Source organism: Fundulus heteroclitus, chromosome 8 (assembly GCF_011125445.2).
Source record: "Fundulus heteroclitus isolate FHET01 chromosome 8, MU-UCD_Fhet_4.1, whole genome shotgun sequence".
NCBI classification, from domain to species: domain Eukaryota; kingdom Metazoa; phylum Chordata; class Actinopteri; order Cyprinodontiformes; family Fundulidae; genus Fundulus; species Fundulus heteroclitus.
In genome coordinates, this window is record NC_046368.1 from 22,947,419 (window position 1) to 22,974,294 (window position 26,876).

Sequence of the window (26,876 nt, forward strand, 5' to 3'; positions counted from 1 at the left end):
AATAGTATGGCTCTATGGAGCGTTAAAAGGGGCAATATTAAATTAATATATCATGAAATAAATAAATGTACCATGAGATAATGAAATGTACGATGACATAAATGAATGCACCATTAAATGTCCAATTAAATCATTAAATGTGCTATTAAATGTACAATGAAATAAATAAATGTGCAATAAAATTGTGAAATATAAAATTAAATATTTAAATGTTACCATTGAATAATCAAATGTGCCTTTTAAATTATGACATTAAATAATTAAATGTCATTTTTGTTAAATAAATGAATTTGAACATGCATTGCATTATTTCACTGTGTTTGTATTTATTTCATGGCGTTGCGCAGCAGACTCATCATGAAATCATTTAAATCGTCACATTCACCCATCTCAAACTCAGTGGGCGGGATTAGGGAGACCCTGGCGTCTGATTGGCTGCTTCACACTGAGCCAAGACAACCTCTTCTTGGCCAAATATTGACTGTGTGTGTGTGTGTGTGTATATATATATATATATATATATATATATATATATATATATATATATATATATATATATATACATATATATACATATATATAAAAGCTTATTTCTGCTTATCCATCCTTTGCCAATGTGAATCTTGACTGAGGGAAAGGAAACATAGAGGTGTATGTTTAAACACATGTCTGACACACGTTATCAGTGATAGGAGGTATCTGTTTTTTTTTTTTAGGGAGGGGGGCTTTTCTCTTGTCACCAGTCTGATGCACATAAGACAAAAGAGAGAAAGAAATAAAAGAGGGATGCTACTTCAATAAGCACTGCACCAACCAAGACTGAAGCTATAGTTTGACTGCTTTTATGAACAAAAATGGAAATGAGTTAGATCTACAGGGGGAGGCAAACATTAACTAAAGATAGAGCAGCTCTGCACAAAGAGGGCATTTGCAGGGAAGAGGGAAGCATTTGAATAGAAGGAGATGCATGCGAAAACAAATACGAGCCTCGGCAAAGAGAAATAAATACATACAAAGGAAAGGATGCTTAATGATCAACCCTCCAGGCCCCAGGATAGGAGCCCATGGAGTCGCCTGACTCACATTTCTGGCAGACATGCCGCGCTGTGGAATAAAAGTCTGGCTAGTAACTAAGATCAGGTGGTAGGAGCACAACGCAGCCGCCAAGCCAGGCTGTCTGGCGGAAAACACACACACACCTACACAGCTTGATTACAGCGAGGGCGGCGACTCCCTGCTAGGATGGGAGCTAATTCGGTGTAACATCTGCTAGGACACTGACTGCGGGAGAGCAATCCGGAGGGGGGGGCGGACTGGGGTTTGGCTCCCGAGTTGTGAACTGATTGAAAGAGAACAGAACAGCTGGCTGCAAATGTGATCAAACCAGCCAACTGCAAAGGACATCAATAAGTGGCCATGATCTGCAAGGGCTGTATAGTTTTAAAAAAAATTAGATTTCTTGAACAAATTCCCACATTATTTCTCTTCCCAGTTTGCTCAGACATCTCATTCTGTTACTTATTTTTGTTGGTATTTATTCCATTCACAATTATGACAGGCAGATAAACGTGGGAATTTGGAAAGAATGCAGCCACAGAGTTTACAGTGGGGTCATGAGACATACTAATCAAAGACTCTTTAAGTTGGAGTGATGGTGAGAGGCCAAATGGCACACCGGTGATCACCAATGCATTGGGGCAACAAGACTGATCCACCCCATAACGCTCATAAAGAATGAAACAGAAAACATTGCAATGACTGATTTTGATCGATACACAATGCTGGTCACGCAGTCTGGAGGGATGCTACCTGTTTCAGCCACACGTGTTGACTCAGAAAACTCTTGGAGACAGCGCTAAGCTGAATAAACAAGGTATAAGAGTCTTCTTTGGAGCTTTAACTTTCAAAAATTACTTGTTGCACTGCCTCGTGTGTCAGTGTAACAAGTTAAGTGTAACAAATGATCACACTAGTAGGACAAACCGTACAAGCAAATATAGATGCTTAGACTAATTACAGCTTCCACCACCACAGACATATTGATATTTCCTTTTCTCTGTGTCCCACATGGTTTGATAACTAAAAGAAGAAAATAAAATCAACATTCAGTTTTTTTTTTCCCCTTTTCCCCCCCTCCTTCTCAGCTTAGGCAGAAAGAAAACATCTAATACTCTATGCGTTTTATTATTTCTTAAAAGTTACAACAGCGGGGCAAACTGGAAAGCCTAGGAGTATCAGTATTAGCATTTCATTAGCGTACAGGACCAATTTTTACTTTAAGTACACACATTTTGTCAGCATATCATTGCTTACGGTCATATGTTTGTAAAAAAAAAACGTAGAAAAGTGCCAAGTGAAAAAAATTAACAGCAAACTCTTTTCCATTGTTTCTTACAATCTCGTTTGGCCAAGTTAACTCAATGCACAGCCTCAAATCCAAAAAAAACAACACAATTTTGAAAATCTTTTTCAAACAAATTTTAAAAACAGGAATTTTCACATCAGCCGAACCTGAAAGCAACAGTTAGCTTCTGCAAAATAGGTTCCTACATCATTTTGTTTCCATTAGCCAAAACTAATTTTCTTTGGAAAACATTTACCAATATCTGCTTCTACATGAATGTAGTCTTGGCCTGTGGAGACCGGGTAAACAGTTTACCAAGTAAGCCGCCATGTTTATGGTCCTTAAAATCTCCATTTGCCATGTTTACTAAAACACAGCTAAACCCAAAAATACATTTTTTCAAAAATATGTTTCCCCACGAAAGCAGCGGTGTCTTCTCATACTAAAAGCTTTGAGCAAAGAAAAAAAAAGGATTTAACCAGGTTCGGTACATCAAATATCTTAAACTGAGGAAATTACAGCAAAAATATTCTACAGAAAATGTTATCTTTGTAACTTAAGGAACTTGTGACAACCAAGAAAAGATAAAGATCAACTATTTGATGTTTAAAAAAGGAATATAACCCTGGGATCGGGGTTACCCTTCGACTCTTCATTCAAGCTCAACGAGTAAATCAGAGTTCTAATTTCAAGAGGCAAAGTTTGTTTTTGTCTATTTTGACCATAGACCAAAAAAGTAGAATCACAGCTAAAAGATTTTTTTTTTTTTATAGATTAGGAGAGCCTATTATTCTCCCTCCAACAAAACAATGTTTGAGACTAAAAACAATTTTCTTCAAGAGTGCTTATGACACCCATTGTGGCGGAGAGCGCCTAAATTCTGCTCTGAAATACCACAGTGGAGCGGAGACAAGGACAATCATCTGAAAATGAGGCCAGAGATGAAATGGCTGTAACAAAATGAGACAGGATGGTGAAAGCGTCGGCCTAATTAGGCCTATAACTGTCCGGTTAACTAACTTATCGCTGACTTCTGGCCGTTCAGCAGTCCTCGCAGTAAAACCCTGAGGGCCTGCAATGTGTCATCAGTTTGAGACGCTGTCCTGTAACATTAGAACCTGAGGGGCTGGGAAAAAAGTACAACTTCTAGAGTGCTGAAGTTTTAAATTAGCATTACCGGTACTCTAGACTCTAGCTCTAATAAGCTAGAGACGGGCCATACACAGGTTTAGTCTCAAAGTTGCTAAAATCTTACATCATGCAATTCCTACGTTCTAAAAGTATTGATGCTAGAGAAAGTGCCAGAGTTAGGCTACTTTCACACTGCAGGCCTTGATGCTCAATTCCGATTTTTTTTGTGAAATCGGATTTTTTTGCGTGTCCGTTCACATTTCAAAATATATGTGACTTGTATGTGATCTCCTGTGTGAACTGCATTCATACGCCTAAGTGTCCCGCATGCGCAGTAGAGGACGCGATGACGTCATACGTAGCAAGCGTGCTCATTGTTTGCGGAAGTAAACATGGATCGTAATGCTGCAGGGTGTCTTGCGTTCTTTACGTTATTCTCCAACCAGCACATTACCTACGCAATCTTTTTAAGAAGATCGAAAAGGAAGATAGACAAATTTTATTGATGTGAGCGGCTTCACTGATACGGACTTCATTCATAATTTTCGAATGACAAAGACAACCTTTATGTGCGTCTGAATGGATCTCTTTAGCGCTCTCACGTAAAAACACACATCTTCGGCGGCCATTGCAGCGAGTAAATGCGTTGCCGTGGGGGCTGTATGGACTTGCAACAGGTGTTTGTCACCGCACAATAGCCAACCTCTTTTTTTTTTTTTTTAAGCCAACCTCTTTGGCATAGCCAGGTCCACCGTTAGTGACGTTTGTCAAGCATCAATGACGTACAGGTCGGATGAATGCGACCCGGCCGTAAAGACACTGGTCGCATTTGAAAAGATCAGATACGTATCGGATTAAGGACCACATATCCAAGTGGCCTGGGTCGCATTTGAAAAAAGTCCGATCTGTGTTGTTCAGACTGTCATAAATAGATCAGATCCAGGTCGCATATGGGCAAAAAAAATCGGAATTGTGTCACTTCAGGCTGCAGTGTGAACGTAGCCTTAGTGGCGCTTCTCCAGTTACATGGACTTAACATGGTGCTGCCGTTCCTCCACCAATTACTGTGCGGCTGCTGGTCTGCTGGCAGAAAAAAAAGCCCGCCACACCTTTCCTTCAATTGCAAGAAAGAAAACTTCTGCTGCACTGCAAAAACAAAACTAAAAATAAGTAAAATTTTCTTGAAATTACTGTATTTGTCCTTGATTTGAGCAGGTAAATAAGACTATTTGCCAATGGAATAAGATTTTTCCACTTAAAATAGGAACAATTCATCTCCATCATCTTATTTCAAGTGCAGGATGTATAATTATCTTATTTTAGGGGTACAAATACTCATTCCATTGGCAAATAGTCTTTTTTACTGCCTCAAATTGAGGACAAATAGACTAACTTTAAGAACATTTTACTTGTTTTTAGATCCGTTTTTGCAGTGTGTTGGGAATATTTTCACTTGTGAAAAACACAAGCACTCAGCACATTTAGTAAGGTAACAACGTTTTTTTTTAAAACCGCTATCAGCAAACTATGGGCGGCTTGTCTGTAACGCTGTTTACTTCCAGCTCACCATTTATTGTTAGTTAGAGTGTGACGATAAATATGTTTTTCAAAAATATTAATCAAGTGTGTTCTATTATTTTAGCTGCTGTGGGAATAATTAGGAATCTTTTTTTTTGTTTTAAATGAAAGTAATCAAGATCATATTATACATAATGGGTATTAATCAGTGACGAGAACGGCGGCGTTGAAATAAACATTGTTCCTTTTTTCGGTAACACATAATCTCACTAATCCCTTTTTCCATCGTTGCAACGCCGTTGTCGTTACGGGCGATAAGATGCGTCGCAGGCGAGTTACTATAATTCAGCACACTGACGGTTGAAGCGGTCTTCATCTTACCGGGAGCTAATGGGGATGTTATTTAAATGCTGCTGATTGGCTGATGGAGGGTAATTAGTCACGGTAAACCAACCAGAGGTAGCCCTGATTGGATTGGCACAGTGAACGCACATAAACGGACAAGGCAGGCAGAGACAGTCATGGAGAGCTAACGACTCTAAAAAAGGTTGTTTTCTTTAAATTGCCCATTATCTCTTTCAAAGAGAAAATGTCATTTGAACCCTGGAAGTGATTCTTCACATCAGTTGTAAGGAATTTAAATCTCTTGAATCACCTTCTCCACATCACTTACTTAAAAAAAAAAAAAAATAGTCGCCAAGAATAGAGGTGTTGATGCTAGCAGACTCAGCATAAACCCAGGTTAGGCTAACTGGCCTCACATTTGTGTGGAAGAAAATACTTGATGGACAGTTGTCTGAAGTTGTGACCATTGGGCTTGTCTAAATGGCGTAACGTTGCTTGACAATCATAATTAAATAATATGCCTTTTTGATAGCCAGTTGCAACCAGTTGATGTGAGATTAAATACCAAGCGTTCTAAAGCATCTATTGTGTTTTCTTGTTCTACTCTCACAGATGTAGAAACAGTTTTATCTGGAATCATAAAGTTGATTTGATTGGTGTCTTGTTTCAAATCGTCACACGGTAACATTTAAATAATGTGGGTTAGCCTACAGCGTTTCCTCTTTGTCGTTCCTTCTGATGAAGTGTCCCTTTGTCAAATCATATATATTCAGTTTTATAATAAACATTTCAACGCACATTGTGAAATTCCATCAAAAGGTGATCCAAACGCTTTTACGCGTTTAGACGTGTTTTCTTAAAGTAACACAACTGCAACTTTCTCTGGTAATCTGGTAATCAGTTACTGTTATAATACTGTGACTCAGTCGCCAACCCAGTTGCTTTTTTGAAGCTGTAACTAGCAACTTTATATATATAAATATATATATATATAACTTGCCTAACACTGGTATTAATTCTATGATATTGTTAAACTTTAATATATTCCCTTAGGGTGATTATACTGCAAGAATTCCTGCTCATAGCAAACAGACCAGAATGTTTATACATTTTTGTTCTGAGCTTGACAGCTCCTCTTTGTCTCTTCTCATTAGCCATTATTGATTTTCTATGCAACCCCTTCAGCTGTACGAGTGAGGGGTAAAACCTCCAACTGCGACAATAATAGGACTATTAGGAGCAGCACAGCTCCATACCAGCATGTATGACTCAGCTCCGACCATGAGGCTGAGAACACTTGAAGCACACCGGCGTCAAGGAGGAAGCGTGTCCATCTGTACTGCGGCGCTAATGTGCCTCCTTTCTGTGATTGCGTCGTGTTTATAGGAACTTATGTCTGCAAAAAATAATAAATCTGCTGTTACATCACTTGGAATCAGTTTATAAAAAGGGCAGCGTGTGCAGGAGTGGAGGAGACGAGGAAGTGCGTTTTTTTTTTTTTTTTTGACTTCTTGACCTGAATATTCAAACACCCCTGTGGCACCGGACAAAGAAACAGGCGAGCACTCAAGTTCACAGGGAAGGAAGAGGAGGGCAGAGAGTCACTTCCCACACAGCGAGGCAAAACTCACGGCTGCAACACAACATCCAGCCCACAATGTCAGCAAATAAACTTCTTCGACTTTGTGTTTTCATCAGCCGCATATGTTATTACAGGAGCTAAACAGAGGGCTTTACTTTTCGCAGATCAATGGCTTTAAATGGTCAATATCGAGCTCTTGTTTGCGCTCAACAGACGAAGATGTGCCTCGGGCGATGAATTTCCTTTCCTCATCTTCAAGTCCAAACATGTCTCTGTTTTTCTTCTCACGTCGTTCTCCCGGTTCCTGAGGAGTTCTGTACTTTTCCTCTTTTTAATTAACCATCATAGCGTTTCTTTGCATGTATAATTCATGCGGCAACTACTTTTTTTTTTTTTTTTGACATTTAGGCAGCTAAAACCAGGCTGGATGCAGCCCGAGTCGACCGTGGGTGGATGCAGAAACAGACTTTTTTTTTTTTTTTTTTTTTACCAGAAACCACAACAGCTGGGAGTGCGACAAGGAACACAAGCATGAAAGAGGTGTTTAAAACCGGAAAAAAAAAAAAAACACTTACGATTTACTGAAAATGTGAAACATGGTCCAGTGGATCCTCTCCGAGCCCCAAAAAGCACGGCTGAAATTTGGAACGCATTTCTCACGGCTGCTCTCCAACTACAACTTCTGGATCTCTGGGAACGTAGCCGGAGCCTCTGCCCTCTGACTTACACCGCAACGCTCCCTGAGGATGTCTGCTACCCCGGACACACCCCTCTCCACATCCCATTTAAAAACACAGCGCTGCTATTTGGGACAGTCCCGGTGTGGTAAGACTGTGGCAATATGCTGGCTGACTTATGGACGAGCTTAAATCGTAAGCTTGCTGCTCAACATGCCCAATAATGTCCACAGCGCCTGCATTATGTGTCGTTCTATTCAAATGTCCGCAGACACTGCTGCGCGCTCTCTCTTCTGGATTCTATAAATAACGTACAGCTTTGCTGAGCTGCTGTTTAATAAGCAAAAAAAAAAAAAAACGTGGCAGTGACAGAAGAGAAAACAAGAACCTACATCAAAAGGTGAACGAGGTAAAAGGAGATGAAGCTTGCCATCGGGTTGTTTAGCCTCTAAATCTTCCTAGCTACGCTGAATACCTCAAACCGAGCCTTTGTCATCATCAACTCATCTCTCTTGCTTTTTCTCACACTGACAGAGGCTCAACATTGGCAGCCAGGAAGGCCCCCCCCCCCCCCCCAGCCCTCCCTCCTCCTCCTCCTCCTCCTCCTCAGGAGGAAACAATGGCTCAGCCCTTTCAGTGCCAGGCTCTGTGGGAAAATGTTGCTTCCTCAACTGGAGAGAAAGAAATGAAGGAAGAGTTGGGGGGGGGGGGGGGGGGGAGACAAGGAACGAACTCAGATGTGAGGAATGAAGAAGAGAAAAACAAGGCCAGCCAGGTTTGAGAAGGAGAAACGCTGCCAGATGCATCATAAGTTCTGCTCTCACAGTCAGGAAGGAGTGATGTCAAAATAATATAATTAGAGCTGCAGAAAGGACAGAAAAAAAAATAAATAACAAGGTGGCAATAACTCCTTGGAACATGGTCCATGTACATGGAAACCTTTATTATGTTATCTTGGAACAGTTTTTTTGTAGCTCGTTTCATTGTAATAACGGTATAATTGTTATCAGTTGCACTGATTGTGTTGATCGGGTTGATCTATTTATTTGATCAGTGATATTTCAAATGTTCCTTTTTGTGAACTTTAAAAAAATGATTCGTTTGGAAATCACAATCGCTTAAAATGCTGTGATAAGAAACCGCCATCATTCTGCGACGCAGTGCTGCTAATGATGATCATCATGCGTCGGGATGGTGAAGTGTGTGCAGTGCAAAATTATTTTCACATAGTTATTTTCACAGGTTCTAAAAGAAGCAATAAAACGTAGAGACTCCTTCTGCCTGTTTTCTCGCTTTGCCACGACTTTTAGCCTATTCAAAAACTAACGGCGTTGCAGGATGGACATCTGCCTATCTGAACAAAGAAAACGAGGCATACTCCGTCAAACAGCAAGTCCTCTAACATCTGCCACCCCCTCTCTGGAATAGTGCATCAGTGCTGGGATGAAGGATGGAAACTGTGCAGTTGCTACGGTTTTAGGTGTAAGACAGTGTTGTTGTGATGTCCCCATCTTGTTTTCCTAATGATCACATGACCACCTGGGAACGTAAGCTCAAAGCTCTAACATTGCTGCGACACTTGAGCAGCACATGTGGACATTTTCTTTTCGTTTGCAGTGATGTCTACATATGTCGCATGTTGTTTATCATAGTTTTGATACTCTTGCCACGAGAGGTTATTTAGAGATCAATTTAAATATGCAACACAACCGGATGGGGAAAAATACATTGAATAGTGCCTTGTAAGGGTATTCCACCCCAGCATTTTTCATGTCATCCTGGAATTAAGAGTTTGCTCCATTTCATTTAAAAAAACATACCTAGAACTTTGAAGATGTATTTATTTAATTCTAAAGCAAACAAGAAATGGGAACAAAGTAACACAACTTTAGATTGCGTAACAGTTGGCACCCCTAAAGTCAGTATTTTGTAGAGCCACCTTTTGCAGCCATTCCAGCTACGAGTGGCTTTGGATTGTTCCCTCTTAGCTCGCCACATCTGGCCCCTGGGATTTCTACCCATTCCTCAAGGCAAAATGGCTCCAGCTCCTTTAAATGGGATGCTTTTCTCTTGTGAACAAGTCTAACCGCAGATTCTAAATTGGATTAATGTCCGGACTTTGACTAGGCCATTTCAGCACATCTAAATGTTTCCCCTTAAAACACCTCAAGTGTCGCTTGCTCATCGACCTGCTGGAAGGTGAACCTCCGTCCCAAAGTGCACACAGGTGGGCCTCCTTTCACTAGTCATGTGACTTTTGAAGGTAATCTGTCGCAACGGAACCGACTGGAACGTAACAAAACAGGTAAAACGCCAAAAGGTGACAAATACTTTTTCAAGGCACTTTACAAGCGTTGATTGCTTAAAGTTCCATATATTTGCAGATATGCAACGGTATGATAGCGGTGCAATGTTGCTGTCTCATCAAAAAGGGCTATTCTAAGATTATCATATAAAACTAGTTTAGTCATAATAGCCGGTACGGCTGCTGTAGGCGTTCACACATCCCCTTGCTGAAGTGACTAAAGTACTTTGGAGGAGAATACTATTTCTTTAACATAATTTTTTTTCTTAAATCGCAAACAAATTCTGTTGCAAGTTCAATATATTTGTTTGTCCGCTGCATTGGATTTAAGATGCCGCTTGGTTGGTCTTATCTAGAGTCAACAGGCGTGCACGCCACGCTGCTGTGGTGAATGGCTGGGTAAAGGTTAACTGCAAAGTCAAGGCAAAGCTCGGAGACTAAACACTGAGGGGGGATTTCCTCATTCCTCCGGTTGGGGCTGCGATAATATCCCACATCATGAGTTTGCTGGGAGTTCAGGGGCTGAGCGAGCCTGTTTTACACTTTCAATTGTATTTGCAATCACAACAAGAACGGCTGGAAAAAAAAAGGAAAAAGGAAAAACAAAGATTATTCTGAACAATGTTTCTCTGTGCTCAGTGAGTTGTGTGGCTTCGATATTTTTACAGTATTCAGTCGAAATGGACAAGATGTTGTGTGTGAGAATGGGAAAAAAAATAAGAAAAGAGCCAGTCTACAATTGTTGACAGCAAGACCGTGGGGCCATGAAGTGAGATAAGATTCATTCAACTGTTTGCCAGCATCTCAGAGGCCTCACAGCTGAGATTTTTTCTCCTCCGCTAAACCGCCAACCTGCTTCGTGCAGCACCACCTGCCTACAGGGAGGCACAGGAAAACAGGGAGGAACCAGCAGAAACATAATGGGTAGATACACAACATTCCAGACAGGCTCCCGCAGGTCTGCGTGGCAGAGAGGTGGGCGACGGACAAAGAAAGCGTGGCACGTGTTGGACCAGGAGATGTTGGCTTGAGGGCAGCGGAGAGACAGGCTGAACAAGAATACGTATCCAAGACTTTCAACTTCAAAAAGTAGTTTGAGAACCGAAACTCTCAGATTCAGAAGGACGGCCGATCTAAAAAGGCACTGCGTAAACAGGAAGCAGAGAGCTCGTTGGGAAGGACTGCGTAGCGATCAGATAAGGCTGGATGTTACAACTTTTACTCAAATGAGGGGGAACTTTCCATTTTAGAGCCACGATTGGGAACGAGCAGCTGCAGCAACATACCATGTGCCACAATGACAAATGTTAAGGCCTTATTAGAAAAAAAAGCAAAACCCTATTTCCATCAAAAAGGTCCAAATGTCCGACTCATAAGCTGTGCCCAAGACTGCAAACAAAGTGTTTTGGACACGTCTCAGTGCGAGAGAATCTAGCTTTCTGAGTGCCGTGAATGCATGGCATAAACAGAGAGAGGTTAAACGCTGCACAGTAAAATGACTTTACTTCGGGCGTATCCACACAGTAATGAAAGCGCACTGCATTTGAAGATTTGTCTGAGGTAGGGGTGTATTATATTCATAAAACATGAAATTCAGATATTATTGTTGAATACTATGATAAGTGTCATCATGTTGTCCCTTACCAATCTAAGCCAGCTTTAGCATCCCGATCACTGAGACCTAGATCGGGTTTAGGCATCCAGCCCTGAAATACAATTATCTAAATATTCCATCAAAGCAGAGCTCTAAAATAGCAATATTATACACATGGATAATGTAGATCCAATTGCAATTGAACACATTGCGCTGCCTTAGAGACTAGCCAACTTTTAGGGGTATTTAAAATGTTTGCCAACCACAAAGAATAGCTCAGTGAATTTGGATAAGCACAATATTTTCTGTCAAAGAATAAGCCTGTTGTTACACAATAGTTGCTGCTAGCAGGACAGAAGTTGAAAGCAATTACTCTGAATCAAAGCAACGGTTTAAAAATGTGAGGGTTTTCCAGCTGCTGCGTGAAAAAAAAAAGCAACAACAACAAAAAAAACTGTGTAGAATCTTTGTAATCGAGAGTGCCAAGAAAAAAAACGAAGCTGTATAAAACTGCTCAACAATTTTTCTTTTTCAAATAATTGTCTAATCTGACCCTTTTTGTCTATTTCCTACTGAACAGAAAATGAAACCAAGGTTCAAAAGCACAAGGAAACGAAGCTTTTCAAGAAAACACAGACATAAGTAGAGAAATGTCAAAAAAAAGAAAAAAGTAAAACAGGTCTGACCAGAAATGCCTGATTTTCCCTTTTACCAGCTCGACTAGCATGACCGGTAAGTTGCTTGGAAATGTCAAGATCCTGATTTTTTCATGGTCAGTGAATGCATCTTTCCATTAACAGGTAAAAAAAAAAAAAGGTTACTGAAGGAACAATATTTGACGTTGACTCATTTTAAAATTGGTGTGGTGATCATTAAAATATGGAACAAGAAGGATGTGAAGCCAGACAGGAAACAGTGTGGCTTATTCAGACTAAACAGGAAGTGAGAGTTCAGCAGGTAGCAGTGAGTCTGCATTTATTACAGCAAGCTTGGTGGGTTTACGCTTTTGGTTGCTTTGTTTACCTCATTCTGTCATTGAACCTGTTGGATTTAGAAGTATTGGAAATATTGGACAATCTGAGAGTGCATGTATAGATCTGCGTGTTCTGTTGAATACACACAGAGACAGACGTTTACAGTTCTTAAGGCTAACTTCGCTAATCGCTATAACTAAATGCTAAATATGGCATAAAATGTAACCCTATATCTGTTTTGTTCTTTTAGAGAGTAAAACACGAACATTTACTTATAGTTAATAGTAGTTTTAAAGAGAAATTGTCTAGGAATATACTAAAATAGATATTGATGATTAAAACATTTAATGAGTGCATTTCTAGACATGACATTTCAATGTTACAGGACACGTGTCGTTAAGCTACATAAGCCACACCTTTAATAAAAAGAGCAATAGAAAGGATTCATTGAATATTGAATAATGATGATAATTTGGCGTACAATCAGAACATTAGTATTGTTGTTTAATTTTCTGCAATAAGGCAGACTCCTGCCATCTGAAGATTGTATCTCCAGCAGCAGCTCCCCATCCTGAGTAAACAGCAGATAATGCCGTCGCACAGTCTCTACTTCTCACATTCAAGATGTAGCGTGTTTAAATTACAAAAGAAATACTGACATCCAGATCCAGACGTATGCGATTATAAAGCCAGTCGTCCGAAGTTAGAGCTTCATCAGAAGGCAATCTGTGGAGACTATTCATCAGTCCGCTTTTCCAGAAGACACATGAAGAGAAACAAGTGGGAGCCACTAGACCTGCCCTGTTTTTCATCCTTTGGCCTTCATTTCATTTAAAGATACGGCCGGACAAACGTAGCAGAAATTAGGCAGTGACGTCGACTTTGCTGTGTTGATTTGGATAAAAACAGCTAAAGACGGCAGAGATGAAGAATGGGTGGTAAGGAGTGAGCGTGGAGAGCTTTCCTCTGCAGACGTTTCATCTGAATCCACAGTGGCCTGCAGGGCAAGACGGAGCAAGCTAGTTACTCAAGTATGGACAGCTCCAGTCCATCTTGACCATGTGTTCCTATTTCCTCGTCTCCCAGGCAGACCTAAAATAATGTTACAAACATGAGGTTCGCCTCGAACACCTTTCATTCATGAAGTGGGGGTTGTTACCAGCTTTCTCACATTTGGGCATGATGGATTTTAAAGCTTAAACCGGTTTCAAAACAAGGCCTGATGTTCTTTTTCATTTCAATACACTGCATGTTTGGATTATTTGCTTTGAATCAGAAACAAATAGCTCTCATCCTCTTGTTTAATGGTTAAATCCAGAGTATACCACTGCGTAAGTGATTGCAAATGAAACTGACTAATCTAATTAGAGATACACAAGTAATAAATTTGTGCACAATTTCTAATCTCTTGTTTTTTGTAAAGCTCTAACCTGCCGATAGGACATTTTTGCCAATGCATATTTCTCCTTAAGAACCAGAACAGCTAGCCAGAACCATAACCAGAACACTCTCTGTTTTAGCTGACCGTAACATTTTTAATACACAATAATACACAATACTCAAACATAAAACCTTCATATCAGGCATATCAAATGATATCAAATGGCAGTATGTTTTTATTTTAGTTGAATATCCTACATGTTTCTATGTGAGATAACTTGGTTGAGCCAGCCTGTTGTATTAATACTGTTAATATCTGCTAACGTACATGATACGTTAGCAGATATTAACAGATATGAAAACGACATGGAAATGACATGAAAATGACATGAAAATGACATGAAAATGATATGGAAATGTTGATATCAGTGGAAGACATGACGCAACTTTGCTCTAACGTGTTCCTCGTTTGCGGTTATCTGCTGGTGTCACCTCCACACTGCAAAAACGGATCTACAAATAAGCAAAAATGATTTGAGCAGGTAAATCATCTGGCATTAAGATCATCTGCCAACGGAATGAGTATTTTGACCCCTAAATTAAGATAATTAGACATCCTGCACTTCAAATAAGATGATGGAGATGAATTGTTCCTATTTTAAGTGCAAAAATGTTATTCTATTGGCAGATCACCTTATTTACCTGCTCAAATCAAGGACATATACACTCATTTTCAGAAAATGTTACTTATTTTTAGTTCTATTTTTGCAGTGCAGGTCCATTCCCTCTCTCAGCATTTTGATGAAACCTCTCCAGGGTGGGTATGCATTGATGTCCTTTTTCATGCTCAAAATATATGAGAGGTTTGAAACAACCAAAACTTCGTGAAGGCACGAAATGTCGAGAGTGAAACAAGCAGCCACTGCCGGCGTGTCGCTTCTCTGCTGTGGCAACCTCGATCAACAACAGAATGCCTTCAGGACCTCCTGCTCTCTTTTGAACAGCCTCTTCCGCGTTTGGTACTTCCTCTGACTTAACCTTCGCCTCGCTGGTGCTGAAATAAATGCTGACTGTGCCTCTGTTCCCCTCAGTAACCACTTCCACAACAAAGAGCGCTGTGGTCAGTTTCACCTTACACGTTCGCTCACATATCACTGATATGAAACGAGTTTTCACTGGATGACTCCTTCGGTGCAGGCTAAGTGTTGAACTGCGCCCTCCCTAAGCCAGAAGTGGACCTATCTGTCCATCAAACCCCCCGGCAGCCTCTCATCCCCCTCCCTCCCTCCCTCGTCCCTGCATCTGATCAAATCCTTCGCTCCACTTCATCAGCTCTCGGTAAATCAATGTACATCAGAGAGATGATCCGCGGCGGGACAGAGCGCTTACACAGAGACACAAACCGCCCGATAATGATGAGAACAGATGGGAAAGCAATATAGGGAGGACAGATTACAACGCAGCGCTGCGTTCGTTCTTGCGTAACACGCAACGCATAAAGTCTATGCGAGCTCATAAACATCCAGATCCGCCCGTGGTCACTGCTGAAGTGAGAAGAAACTGTCTGGAAGGTCCATAAAAGGTTTAGTCACCCAGAATTAACAAGTGCAGAAAGTACTAGAGCATAAACAATTGCCGACTGTTGGTTTTGCTTCAGTCTTCTTCCCTCATCGCCTAGTCTCTCCTGTCCTTGTACCACACTGGAACCCGCCGTCTCACCCTCTGCCCCATACGCACGCCCACTAAAGCTGCAGAGACGACTCTGTCATTGTGCGTCTACTTGTTAACGAGGCAAACATGCGCGCTCCACACAAAGCCAGACCCTTTGGACACAACACGTGAACAGACATCAGCATGTACAGTAACATCAGCTCATGCATACAGACCGATCCACCGCCCCTGGCTATGTGGAGAAAGAAAAACAAAAGAGCTCCTGATGTTACTGCGAAACCAGCCATGCGCTCCGTGCATTTGGCGCTCGGAAAAGCCTTTCATGGTGATGCGTTGGATTTGGCCCGTTTCCTTTATTGCTTTCCGTAAGCCTCAAGAACACGATGCCACCAGCTGAGCTCTGGAACCTACAGCAACGGCATGCTGTGGCAAACAAGCACACAAATTATCAACCATCAGACAGCCATTACGGCCTTTTTTTCAAAGCAGAGAATAGCTTTTCTCTAGGGGACAAGAATGTCTCCCCTTCCAAATCTGATTAACTCAGCTGTTCTCTAGAAAAATGGAAGGAGAATTTACCCACTTGTACAATCTGTGCAGCCATTCTTTATATGTTTTAAACACTCAAAGAAAGAAAAGACACTCTGCTCCTTTCCCACCATGGGAGGATTCCTGGTTCAGCTCTTCTGTTTTTAGCTGCGTCTCTGTCCTTTGGAAAATAAAAACAATGGTGGAGCTGTTCCTGATACTAACTACTGTATGTATACGCTCTTTGTTTTTTAATTGTTGAATTTTTCAGGAAATGCACTTCCAGCTCAGTGCCTCTATACTTTGCTACCTATAACCTTTGCTACCTATATTGCTACCTATAACCTTGTTCTTTTTAGGTCGCAGGTCCATGGCAAGGGCAGCATAGAGACACACAGAACAAACAACCATGCATGCACTCACACGATATAGGGATTAACCAATTAACCTGACAGTCGTGTTTTCGGACCGTGGAAAGAACTTGTCTTCTTCTTCTCATAAACGAAACATACACCTGACTCAGTCCCTTTGTGTGTTTTCTGTCTCTTTCCCGTATTCCCAAACCTCACCATAACAGATGACAGCTTCTTTTTTTGTCAGCCATGTTTGGCTGGATGCTTCTTCCTGTTAAATTTGGAGCGGTTCCTTTGCGCTGTTGCTACATGCTGGCTTAGGATGAGGGATCGATGCAACCTACATTAAACATTGTGAATAAAAAAATGAACAATTGGTTTCAACTATATGAGCTACACTTGACTCACTTGTCTTCAAATTTGGAAAAAATTGTTAACTTTGTGTGATTGGGTCTGAGTTTGGTTGTATGGTGATGATTGATATGAACTGAATTCGGCTCAGTGTATTTGGACTTGATTTATGAAGTGACCTGAGAAGGCAGATGTCTACAATTGGTGCTATATATCACTTATATATAAACAGAATTTGTTTGTGGGGGGAAAAAATGGACTTTGGTATGTGGTTTTGAGCTCTAATTTTGTCAATAGAATTAATTCATACTGACCTAAACGAAACCAGCCCTTAGGGAATCAGGAAGTCTAAAGCATAGCGTCAAAGATAGTACTGTTGTCTTTTTTTGTTGACCATTTTTGTTGTTAGGTTGACTCAAATTGAACGTACAAACTGCAAATCTTTTGGAAAATTGTTCTCTATTGGGGAGAAAACAAAATCCAGATTTGGAGAAAAGCTGCTGTATAATTAAATTCAAATCTTTCCTGGAGCTCAAAGAAAAAGGACATTTCTAATCTCGGAAAGATCAAATGTATTGCTACGATGTTTTGCTAATCAAATAAATCCAGGGAAACGGTCTCGAATCAATTAAACATGACGAGCGACTGGTGAGTAATTTCATGCATGCGAGCATCTCATACAACGGGTTTTTACTGCAATTAGATTACTGTCACCACTGTCAACATCTGAGTGGCATGCATTAAATGGCCTACGAGGAAAACTTCCTCTCACCATCAAGTGATGCTGTTCAATATCCCTCCGTATACTATAAACCATCCATTTGGTTGATGCGATGTTTGGTTTCAATTAACCCAACGATACTTTCTTAAGAAATGAACGCAATTTCCAGAGGACATGACCAAGCAGCAAGATGTTGAGATGACATAACCTGTCTGAGAGAGAAAGGGGAACGACTTCACCGCCGGAGCGTCGCTCGGCGAAGCGTCACAGCATCATGATTAAGAGCCACGAACAATGGAGTTCAATCATTGCCTCTCTTCACCCCTGATCTACTTGGATCCGAAACGGTTGGCCAGAACCAGCAGCTGACCTCACAATGTGGCCCAGTCATCTGATTTGTGTTAGCTGGCTGCCCCTCTGTCACACAGGCAGGGCTTCATGTGACGTTCCCACATTTGAGCGCCGCGCTCACGGGCGAGCCAGTGAAACGGATCAAAGAACGCACAATGCCTTTTTATGGCCTCTGTCAAAACTGTCGCAATTACCGCTCTGTCTTAACACGGATGCAAACTATATGCAGTTACATAATAACAAAGCCTCCTGAACAGAAAGGATGCCCCGGCGTGTGTGTCTGTGTGTGTGTGTGTGTGGTCAGGACGCCGTTTAGTGACAGAGGAGCACAGCACAGCTGGAGCATCACCCGCACACAGATTCAGAGGGATTGGAAACAGTTTTCGGCGAGCCGTATGCATTCGCCTCCCTGTTCGGCGGAACGCGCGTTCGCATGAAGCGATCTCATCTCGCAAAAGGATGACAAGGCATGACATGGGAAGAGCTGGATAACACTCACCAGGCATGGTCAGAGTCTCATAGCGCTCGCAGGGAGAGAGAGAGAGAAAAATGAGCAGGCTGAGCCAGAAGTGGGGGGTTGAGAAAAGAAAAGCCAGAGAAAGACGAGGGAAGAATGAGATTTCAGAGCTCCATTTTGCCCCCCCTATTTTTTTTTTTTTGATGAAGTCCTCCTTCCTCCCGAATTTAGTTGTGATTCTCTCCTCTCCCTCTGACTGACTGTATCTCTCTTTCCTCTTTGCTGCTCCTTTAAGGCGAGGGGTGGAGAAACAGCACCACAAAGCTCTCCCTCTCCTCCTCTGCTTTCTCCCACCCTCCCTTCCTTAACCCTGTGCTGAGCATACCCCGGTTCCTGTGTCGGACCCAGAACGAGACGCATGCCCTTTATCTCCCTCCCATTATTTTGCCTCACTCGGCTACAGGAATCCGTACGTACCTCCCATACTTATTTGGAGAAAATGGACAGGATCTGTCCCTCCCTGCCTCCCCCCACTCTGAGCACGTCCTGCTAAAGCCTATCCACTTACTCTCAGTGATTAACTGCACCTCCCATCTCTTTCTGTTTGCAAAGGGAGGAGCCACTGCTTGCTAGTGTGTTTGGGGGGTTGGGTTGGGATGGGGTGGGGGGGTCACATGTGTGTGTAGTGCAGCCTAGTTTGACCCCCTGTCTGTTGTGGCAGAGCAAGAGAGTGTGTGCGTATTATTTCCTCGCTGCTGTTGTCAGTGCTGCCTTCGGAAGGGGGAGGGAGATTTGTGCGCCCTGCCAACCAGCCCATAATATGAACAGATCAGCTGAGAGACCAGTGAACACATCACTGAATGCTCTGGTAAAGTAACTTAGCCAATGAGGTCAGCCGCAGCCACAGAGACTGGACCGGTGGACTGGCAGAGAAATTAGGGGTAAGCTTCATTCTATTTCTAGAAGTTTAGGTCTGGCGGGGCTGGCGTTGGGAGGATTAACGGCAGGGCAGGGCGTGCTGATAAGAACAAAGCAGCTGAGGGCTGTTCCTCTCGTACTCCCTGAGCATTGGAAGTGATGTCATCAAATATGACATCACCCCTACTTCTTCATTTCCCCCCCAACACAAGACGCATACTCACAGATCCCTGCGTGACTCGTGTGACCTCATGACAGGACGCGCGTGGACCAAAAAACGCATACTTTCCCATTTTTATCATAGGAACAGCAGCAGCCGTCGCTGGCTGGCACACCACTGGTGTAAAATGAGCAAATCGGGGGAAAAACACGATGGACACCTGTTTCCTTTTTAAAGAAGAGGAAAAAAAAAAAAAAAAAACAACAGCGACCCTACATTTCAAAATCCTCTGCCGAAATTCAAGTCATCGTGTCGCATTACGATCGCAAACTTTACCGTGTTGGGATTTTACACAACAGAAGAGCAACGTGTTGTTGTGAATCGGAAGGAAAGGAATACATGGTTTTCAAGCATTTGCATTCTGAGTCAATAGGCTCCATTCACAAAACAGTTCTACCCTAAACCCGTAAAAGCAAGGAACCTCTCTGAGCCGCCGCTAGGCATTCACAAACGATCGATCAAGCTGCTCCAGTGAGCCTTGAAAGTCCAAGCCAGCATTGTGGAACCAAATAAGGTAGTAGACGTTGAGCGTGACACAAGTATTGCAAAATCAAACAATTTTAACACATGGATGGCTTGTGATGACTTTTACAGGCACAGGCACATATGTGACCTCTGTGTGGTTTTGGCTTTAATCCCCCGAGTCAAATTAGCTACACAGACACTCTTGAGCAAAATGCAGGTTTATGTTAACACAGGTCTTGGTGAATCAGTGATCTGACAACAGGGATTGACTTCAGTGCCACCTTAGTCCTTTCACAGAAAAAAAACATGGAGGCTACAAAAATACATTTTATTGTGTTTTAAAGTATTAAATTCCTTTGTTGGACCAACTTTTACTGCACCTGTAAGTCTTTTGGTGTTTATTTCTGGCTTTCCTCATCTTGAGAATGAAGCTTTTGTCCAATCTAAAATACCTTGATCTCAGTCAAACTAGATAAAGAGTGCTGGAAAACCTTTTTTTTCCAGGCCTTGTCAGATATTCTCAATTAGGTTTTTGGTCTGGACTTTGACTAGGCCATGTCATGATTTTAGGTTCTGTCTTAGTTTTGAATCATGGAATAGTTTGAGTTTTGTTGTGGTTTGATTTTGTTCTTTGTGTTATACTATCTGTTAGGGTTTTGTAATCTTTTAGCTCAGTTCTGTTCACCTGCCAGCTCACTCCCCTGTCAGCAGTCACCAACCTATCAGTTCAGTTCACTGTCAGTCACTTCCCTGCCTCTGATTAGTTCCAGCTGTTTCCCGGTAATTAGTTTTCACTCCATTTCACCTGTGCACTTCACTATATAGTTCTGCCTCAGTCTTTAGTTCTCCGCCAGATCATTAACGAGCCACGGTGAGTTTTGTTCCAGCGTTCCTTTCTTGTTTGACCTGTAGATGCAAACCCGATTGCTTTTGATTCTGAGCCAGCCTGTTCCCTGATCTGTTTTTCCTGCCCTGTCTGACTGATTTACCGGTTTACCGACTTGATTCTGTCCCATGGTTATCCGAGCTTGCTTTGCCCTGTTTGTACCTCTGCCTATTTTGGACTGCCTTTTGTGTACCGGATTTTGGACTGCCATTTTGACCATTGAGCCTTGCCTGTCCCTGTTTTATTATTAAATACTGTTTTTTGCCTTCACCTCACTTGTTTGGTTTGAATACTGGGTTTGCCTGATTCTAGTTCCTAACAGGCCATTGAAAAAAAATAGGACTTTACATCTTAAAAAAAAAAAAGCTTGTGTTGGTCTCATATAATCAGAACACCTTCTTCCACATGGTTTTCTCTCCTTTTTTATCTCATAAATTGCTTGTAGCAAATGCAAACCTGACTTTGTGTGGCTTTCGTGTAAACAATGTTTATTTTTTGATACTCTTCCACTAAGGCCATGTGGAATGCTACTGTGGTTAATGCGCTCCTTTTCTGGCCTGTCGATTTAAGTGTGAGGCCTTGGTAGGTTTACAGTTGTTTCATGTTTTAACACTGGATTGAATCGAGGTCGATGAGATGTTCAACACTTGGGCTATTTTTTTTATGACCTAATCTAACAATGTCTCCACACTGAAAGTATTGATTTTCTCAACAATAACAAGAAAAAGAAACATGCAGTTTTCTTTCTGCAACATGCCACATGTCTAGTTTCCAACCATTAAATAGCATATAGAACCACAGCTGTTAAATTGTTCTGCTTATTTAAGGAACCTTGTTTTAAGGTTCTCGTTGAACATGGAAAACATACAACTGACAGCAATAAGAGTGGAAATCTTTTTTTTTTCAGATATACCTACTTGTTTATCTGAAAGTCTTATTTGCCCAAAACTTTCCTCATAAAATAACGCCCGTGGCAGACTGCTTATTCATATAGTTTTACGGTTTCTCTCTGTCCTTTCTTACATCATTAGCGCAGAATCTTAGTGCCAAATCCTTTCCGGTTAATCCAATTAGTGAAGCCTAAAGCCATATCCTCCCCACACAGAAACCAATCACTTACCTCCAGCCCACTTTTAGCTGCCAAATTTGCTGCACCTGGAATAGGCCAATTCCAGGTCTTGCAGCTGCTGCTAAACTCAGTCTCGTTCTCAAACGCCCATTGAGATTTGATGTTCAAAGAACCCACAGAAAGATTAGGTAAAGTAATCTCAAGTCTTAAATCCTCTAATCTCAACTTCCATTCAATTTAGAGGAAATGATAATTAGACATAGATGTAACGCCATAATTACACCTGTAATCATAAGGTAAGTTGAAACAAAAGCTTATTTAACGCTGAAATCAAATTTTAGCCTAATTTAGTGATATCAGCCTTCAACAATTGGACTGTACTGTTTGGCTTTGGTTCACTTCGTTTTAAAGTGTGAATTTTCTCATTGGGTCATTTTTAATTACCAATAAAATGATTAAACTTATGGGGTTAATTTAGAAATCTAAAAACCTGACCATGACTCAACCCACCCATCAATGACACCAGTGACAGCGAAAATTTTTATCCGCCGTCTGTCTGGGCTCCTCTCTTTTGTTGCAGCATCCGTCTCTTTATTTCCAATTCTCAGCGCAGTGAACAGGCACTTAGGCGCTTCTTAGGCCTGATAGGGGACGAGAACGTCACTTAGTTTAACAGACCGTGTCACTCATGAAGGGGAAATAAAAGTTTTACGGGTCTCATCTTGCACTATGTAAATCTTGTATTATGTAAATGAAGGCATCAGGAGAGCCGTGTGTGAGGTGAAACGTAGCCGTGACTTCAGCAGGAGGCATTTAAGCCTCTCCCCAAAACATCTTAGAAAGATGTTTTCTAACCATTCTAATTAAAGAATAGTTAAATTCATACACTCATTTCTCATATAAACAGATGTGTCATTTTTTGGGCCTACTCTTATAGTCTGATCTCGACAAAGTAACGTATGGAGAAGACGCAGTAAGTAGTGAAACATAAAACACAAACCTTAATTGAAAACTAGCTATCCCATGGAGTTTAGGTTTATTAGAAGGTATAACTTTTCCCCTTCATTGCACGACTCATAGGTCTGTCCTGCTGACATATAAACAGCACGTAAAGTCACAGCGCGGCGTTTTTTAAAAGCAGTTTAATTCAGAGCTAAGTTGGATCCGCCTTAGCGATGGAGAGCCAGTTTGGCCGTGAAACCCATTTAGCACTCCAAGCCAGTGCTGGTTTTCTCCCACCCTAAAACAGTATGGATGTTGCTGGATGTTGCTGACCACACCGCTGGAACTGGAAAAGAGATTTTCATGCCTTGTTTTTTCTTTTTTTTTTCTAAACATAATGGATTGGCAGATAGTAGCTGGCAGAGCCTCACCTCTGCTTCACTCGCTCAGCCAAATTTAAGAAGTAGGTTTTTTTAGGTTACGTTTCTACATTTACGTGCGTATTTACAACTAATGCAAGCAGAATACAACTTAACTTGGATATCTTACTTACCTACAGTGTGTGAGACACAATCAACATATAAACCACTTCCATTATGCATGTGAAGCTGTTTCCACGCCTCCTTTTAGTCGGTTAGCCTTTCCTAGACGGACTTAAAGTCTCATTGTGGTACTGAAAAAAGAAGGATAAGCAGCACCAACAGGACATTACAAAAATGGGTAAAAATGGAATGGAGCCTTTTACAAAGATGACTGTGGGGAAAACGCATTAACGCTTATCACCATGGAGACCTAGTGGGCTCTTAGAGGGATTGCAATTTTTGAAGAGCGCTTCTGTGAGTTTATTAACCGTAATAGTTCCCCTACCTGTTGTAGACAGCTATCATTTTGCGGTGAGTTGGTAGAAAAGGGAAGAGATACTCAGAGCTGTGGAATCCATCTTAGCTGACTCTAGCGGAAATAAGTTCATATCCGTGGGACGGATCATATTAGCGGACATTAGTCTCCTACACCTTTGTAAGAGACAGATGAGTTTATCGTTGTTTTATCAGCCAGTTAGTTAATGTTTCTATGCAACATTACTCTGGCAAAGCCTACAGAATCTTTTAGCGAGCCTGGTCATCTGATCGGGGCTCCGACTGGGTGAGTTTCCAAACAACTAAATACCATTAAACAAATGCAAAGGTCTACTAGGTAGACAGCGGACTGAAACAGCTGACAGCCAAAGATCTATCGATGGTCTATTGCTGAAGTATAGATTTTTATATGTGACAAAAATGTATCCAACATATATACACGTTGTTTTATTTTTATTTTGTTGCATCAGATTGTTAGAATTAGCTAAACAAGCGTATGAATGCTGAGGATGTTGAGACATGCTAATAGTTTTGCAATGGGATGAGAGATGGTAGGTTCTGGTGCTCTTCCAGGCTTTACGTGAGAGCTCAGAGCTGCGGCTGACATTAAACCTGTAGTTGATAGCGTTCTACTGTAGTTGTAATCCAGAAAACTAATTTTTCATTTAGGTGCTAGCTACTGTCAGGAATAAAAACTGATTTCTCTCTACTTTATCTGTTGAAAAGAGCAGGAACATATTCACAAATAGACAATTAATATCATTACATTTATCACTGGTTTAAAGAGATTAAACATCACAAGAATTGCTAATAAATGGTCTACAACAGCCAAGTTCAGTACTGTGGCAGACAAAGTCGATACTAACTTTAAAGTTGCTTGGCGAGCTCCGACATGCAGTCAGCGGGGAGTCTTTGTCTTTGTTCCAGGATATTTGGAGAATCTGACTTCCGGGTCAACATTTTCTTGAAGCATTTTGAATAGCCGAAGCAGGTAACTCCTGTTACTGGCTATCAGCCTTCCTCTCCTCTCCTCTCCTTTATTTATTTATTTTTGTATATTTCTGGTCAAATCAAAAGCAATCCGAACAATGTCCCTGAATCATTTAGACGTGTGAACTCTATGTTTAGGACTCTCTATGTGTATGGCTTGTTAAACTGAAACACTGTCACCTTTAACGCTTCAAAAATGTGACTAAAAATAAATAGAATTTTCTTGAAATTAGTGTATTTGTCCTTGATTTGAGCAGCAAGTTTAAATGATTGGCATATCATCTTATGTATCTGCTCAAATTAAGGACAAATATGCTAATTTAAAGAAATTTTTACTTATTTTCAATTCAGTTTTTGCAGTGGCTGCAAATTTCTATCTGAAATCTGTTTTAAAAAAAACACTTCAATAAGTTCTCAAATAACTCTTGTAGAACAAATATGGTGGAACCTGCTCTATTATTAGAACTCTGGTAAAAGTCCCCTTAAAAAATACTAATTTTACCAATGCTCTTACTCAGAGGTTTGTTATATTCATCTATGGATAGTGATGCTTCCAAAGCACTTAAGTTTCTACTGTAATATTTCCTTGTAACAACCATCTAAAGAGCCTTTGACCAGTTTAGGGTTGGATTAATGAGAAAATGAGTGTGCTTGCACGCCTACTGAGCACTCTTTTTTATTTTTTTAAAGGATGTGCAGAGTGCCGCTTTGATGGGGCCCTCTGTATTCCTATCACGCTCCTGGTCCTATCCATTATAGCTCATTACCCATGGAGGGATTGAAAGAGGGAAGACCCTTGGCATGCTTGGTCTGGGCTCACAGAAGTCCTATGAGGGTTAAACAGCAACAAACCCACAAGACCTCACCAGCTGCACAGGTGCCAGCCCTACAACAATAGCCTCAGGGAGTAATTCTGTTGCAAATTATGCAGATTGTGAAAAGGATCATAGTAGTTATATACTCTACAGGGGGAAGGAAAAGACCAATATCACCTAAATGGGTCGTTTTGATGTAAATCTCATATTAGACTGCATTTAGGGGAAAGTAATGTACTTTTGACCTGACTTTTCAACAGATTTCATAGAGTTTTCATAGAGTATCTTTAATAATGTCAAATCCATTTTTTTCAAACCACGAATACTGTTTAAAATAGCTTTTGACTTGCTGCGAACAAAGAGTGAATATGAAATGCATTGGTTGAGTAATCGCTCATTAAGATTTAGAGTGCTGTATTTAATTATCTTATTGTTGTCAATCACCTATAGCACAGCTTTGATTATCAATCTTCCTCTGCACCAATAGTGAGAAATTGAAGGTTGAGAAAATCAACAAGGAATTAGACAGATGCCATTTTGTCCAAAACGACAAAGATTAAAGGATTAAGTTACGTTAGTGAAAAAAACAACAACAAAAAAAAAACATTTGTGTTGTTGCAATTGAACTTTCTATTTACTTGCAGACTCTTTTACTTAAGAGCATTTAGGTAACGGGCGCCACAGTAGAGCAGTTTGTAGCACTGTTGCCTTGCAGCCAGAAGGTCCTAGGTTCAAATCCTGGCCTGGAGTCTTTCTGCATGGAGTTCCCCCTGTGCATGCATGGGTTTTACTCCAGCTTCCTCCCACTGTCCAAAAACATGTTTGTTAAGGTAATTGGTCACTTCAAATTGCTCTTAGATGTATGTGTGTTAGTGTGTGTGTGTGTTAGTGTGTGTGTGTGCATGGTTGTGTGTCTCTCTATTGTCCTGTGACAGACTGGCAAACTGTCCAGGGCACAAACTGCCTCTTGCCCAATGGCCACTGAAGATAGAGCCTCTCCTTGACCCTTATTGGTTATAGCTAGTATGAATTTTTAGTAACATTTATATAAAAGTTTAATGCAAAGCATTAACTGTCATGACATTAAATGCGTTTCGAGAGTTTGCTGAAAATGTATTAAATCCTTTGAATGGGGGTTGGCTACCACCTTTGTAGACATGCATTGTTACTTGTAGCTGAATCTGGCAATTTAAATAAACTCTAAATGAACATTTTCACATCAGGTGGATACATTTTAATGGATGTGAAGAGTCCACACACTCCCCACATATGGCATGGTATATTCTTTTGACAACTATCACGATTAAACCTGATGAGTTGGACTGATGCTAAGTAGCTTGTTATCCTTCCACCCACTGTGACTATGAACTTGTGATAAGCAGCTTTCAAATTGAGTTACAGGAACTATTAGCAATAATACCTTCACAGAGCC

At 41.0% G+C, this 26,876-nt stretch overlaps 1 protein-coding gene across 10 annotated transcripts in view; it reads right to left on the bottom strand.

Moving 5' to 3' along the window:
* The window catches only part of dab2ipb (DAB2 interacting protein b), a 238,381-nt gene that overhangs the window by 66,062 nt on the left and 145,443 nt on the right, over positions 1-26,876 (bottom strand). Inside the window, exon 1 of one of the 10 annotated variants that reach the window (XM_012866178.3) lies at positions 18,325-18,792. The exons of 8 other annotated variants lie outside the window; for them this stretch is intronic. Coding sequence is in view for 1 of the 2 variants with exons in the window: in XM_012866177.3 (XP_012721631.2) it covers positions 7,496-7,518 (23 nt within the window). In the remaining variant the exon portion in view is untranslated. Of the gene's footprint in view, positions 1-7,495; positions 8,161-18,324; positions 18,793-26,876 lie in introns of those variants that run through there. One more of the 10 variants, XM_012866177.3, reaches the window with a different exon arrangement.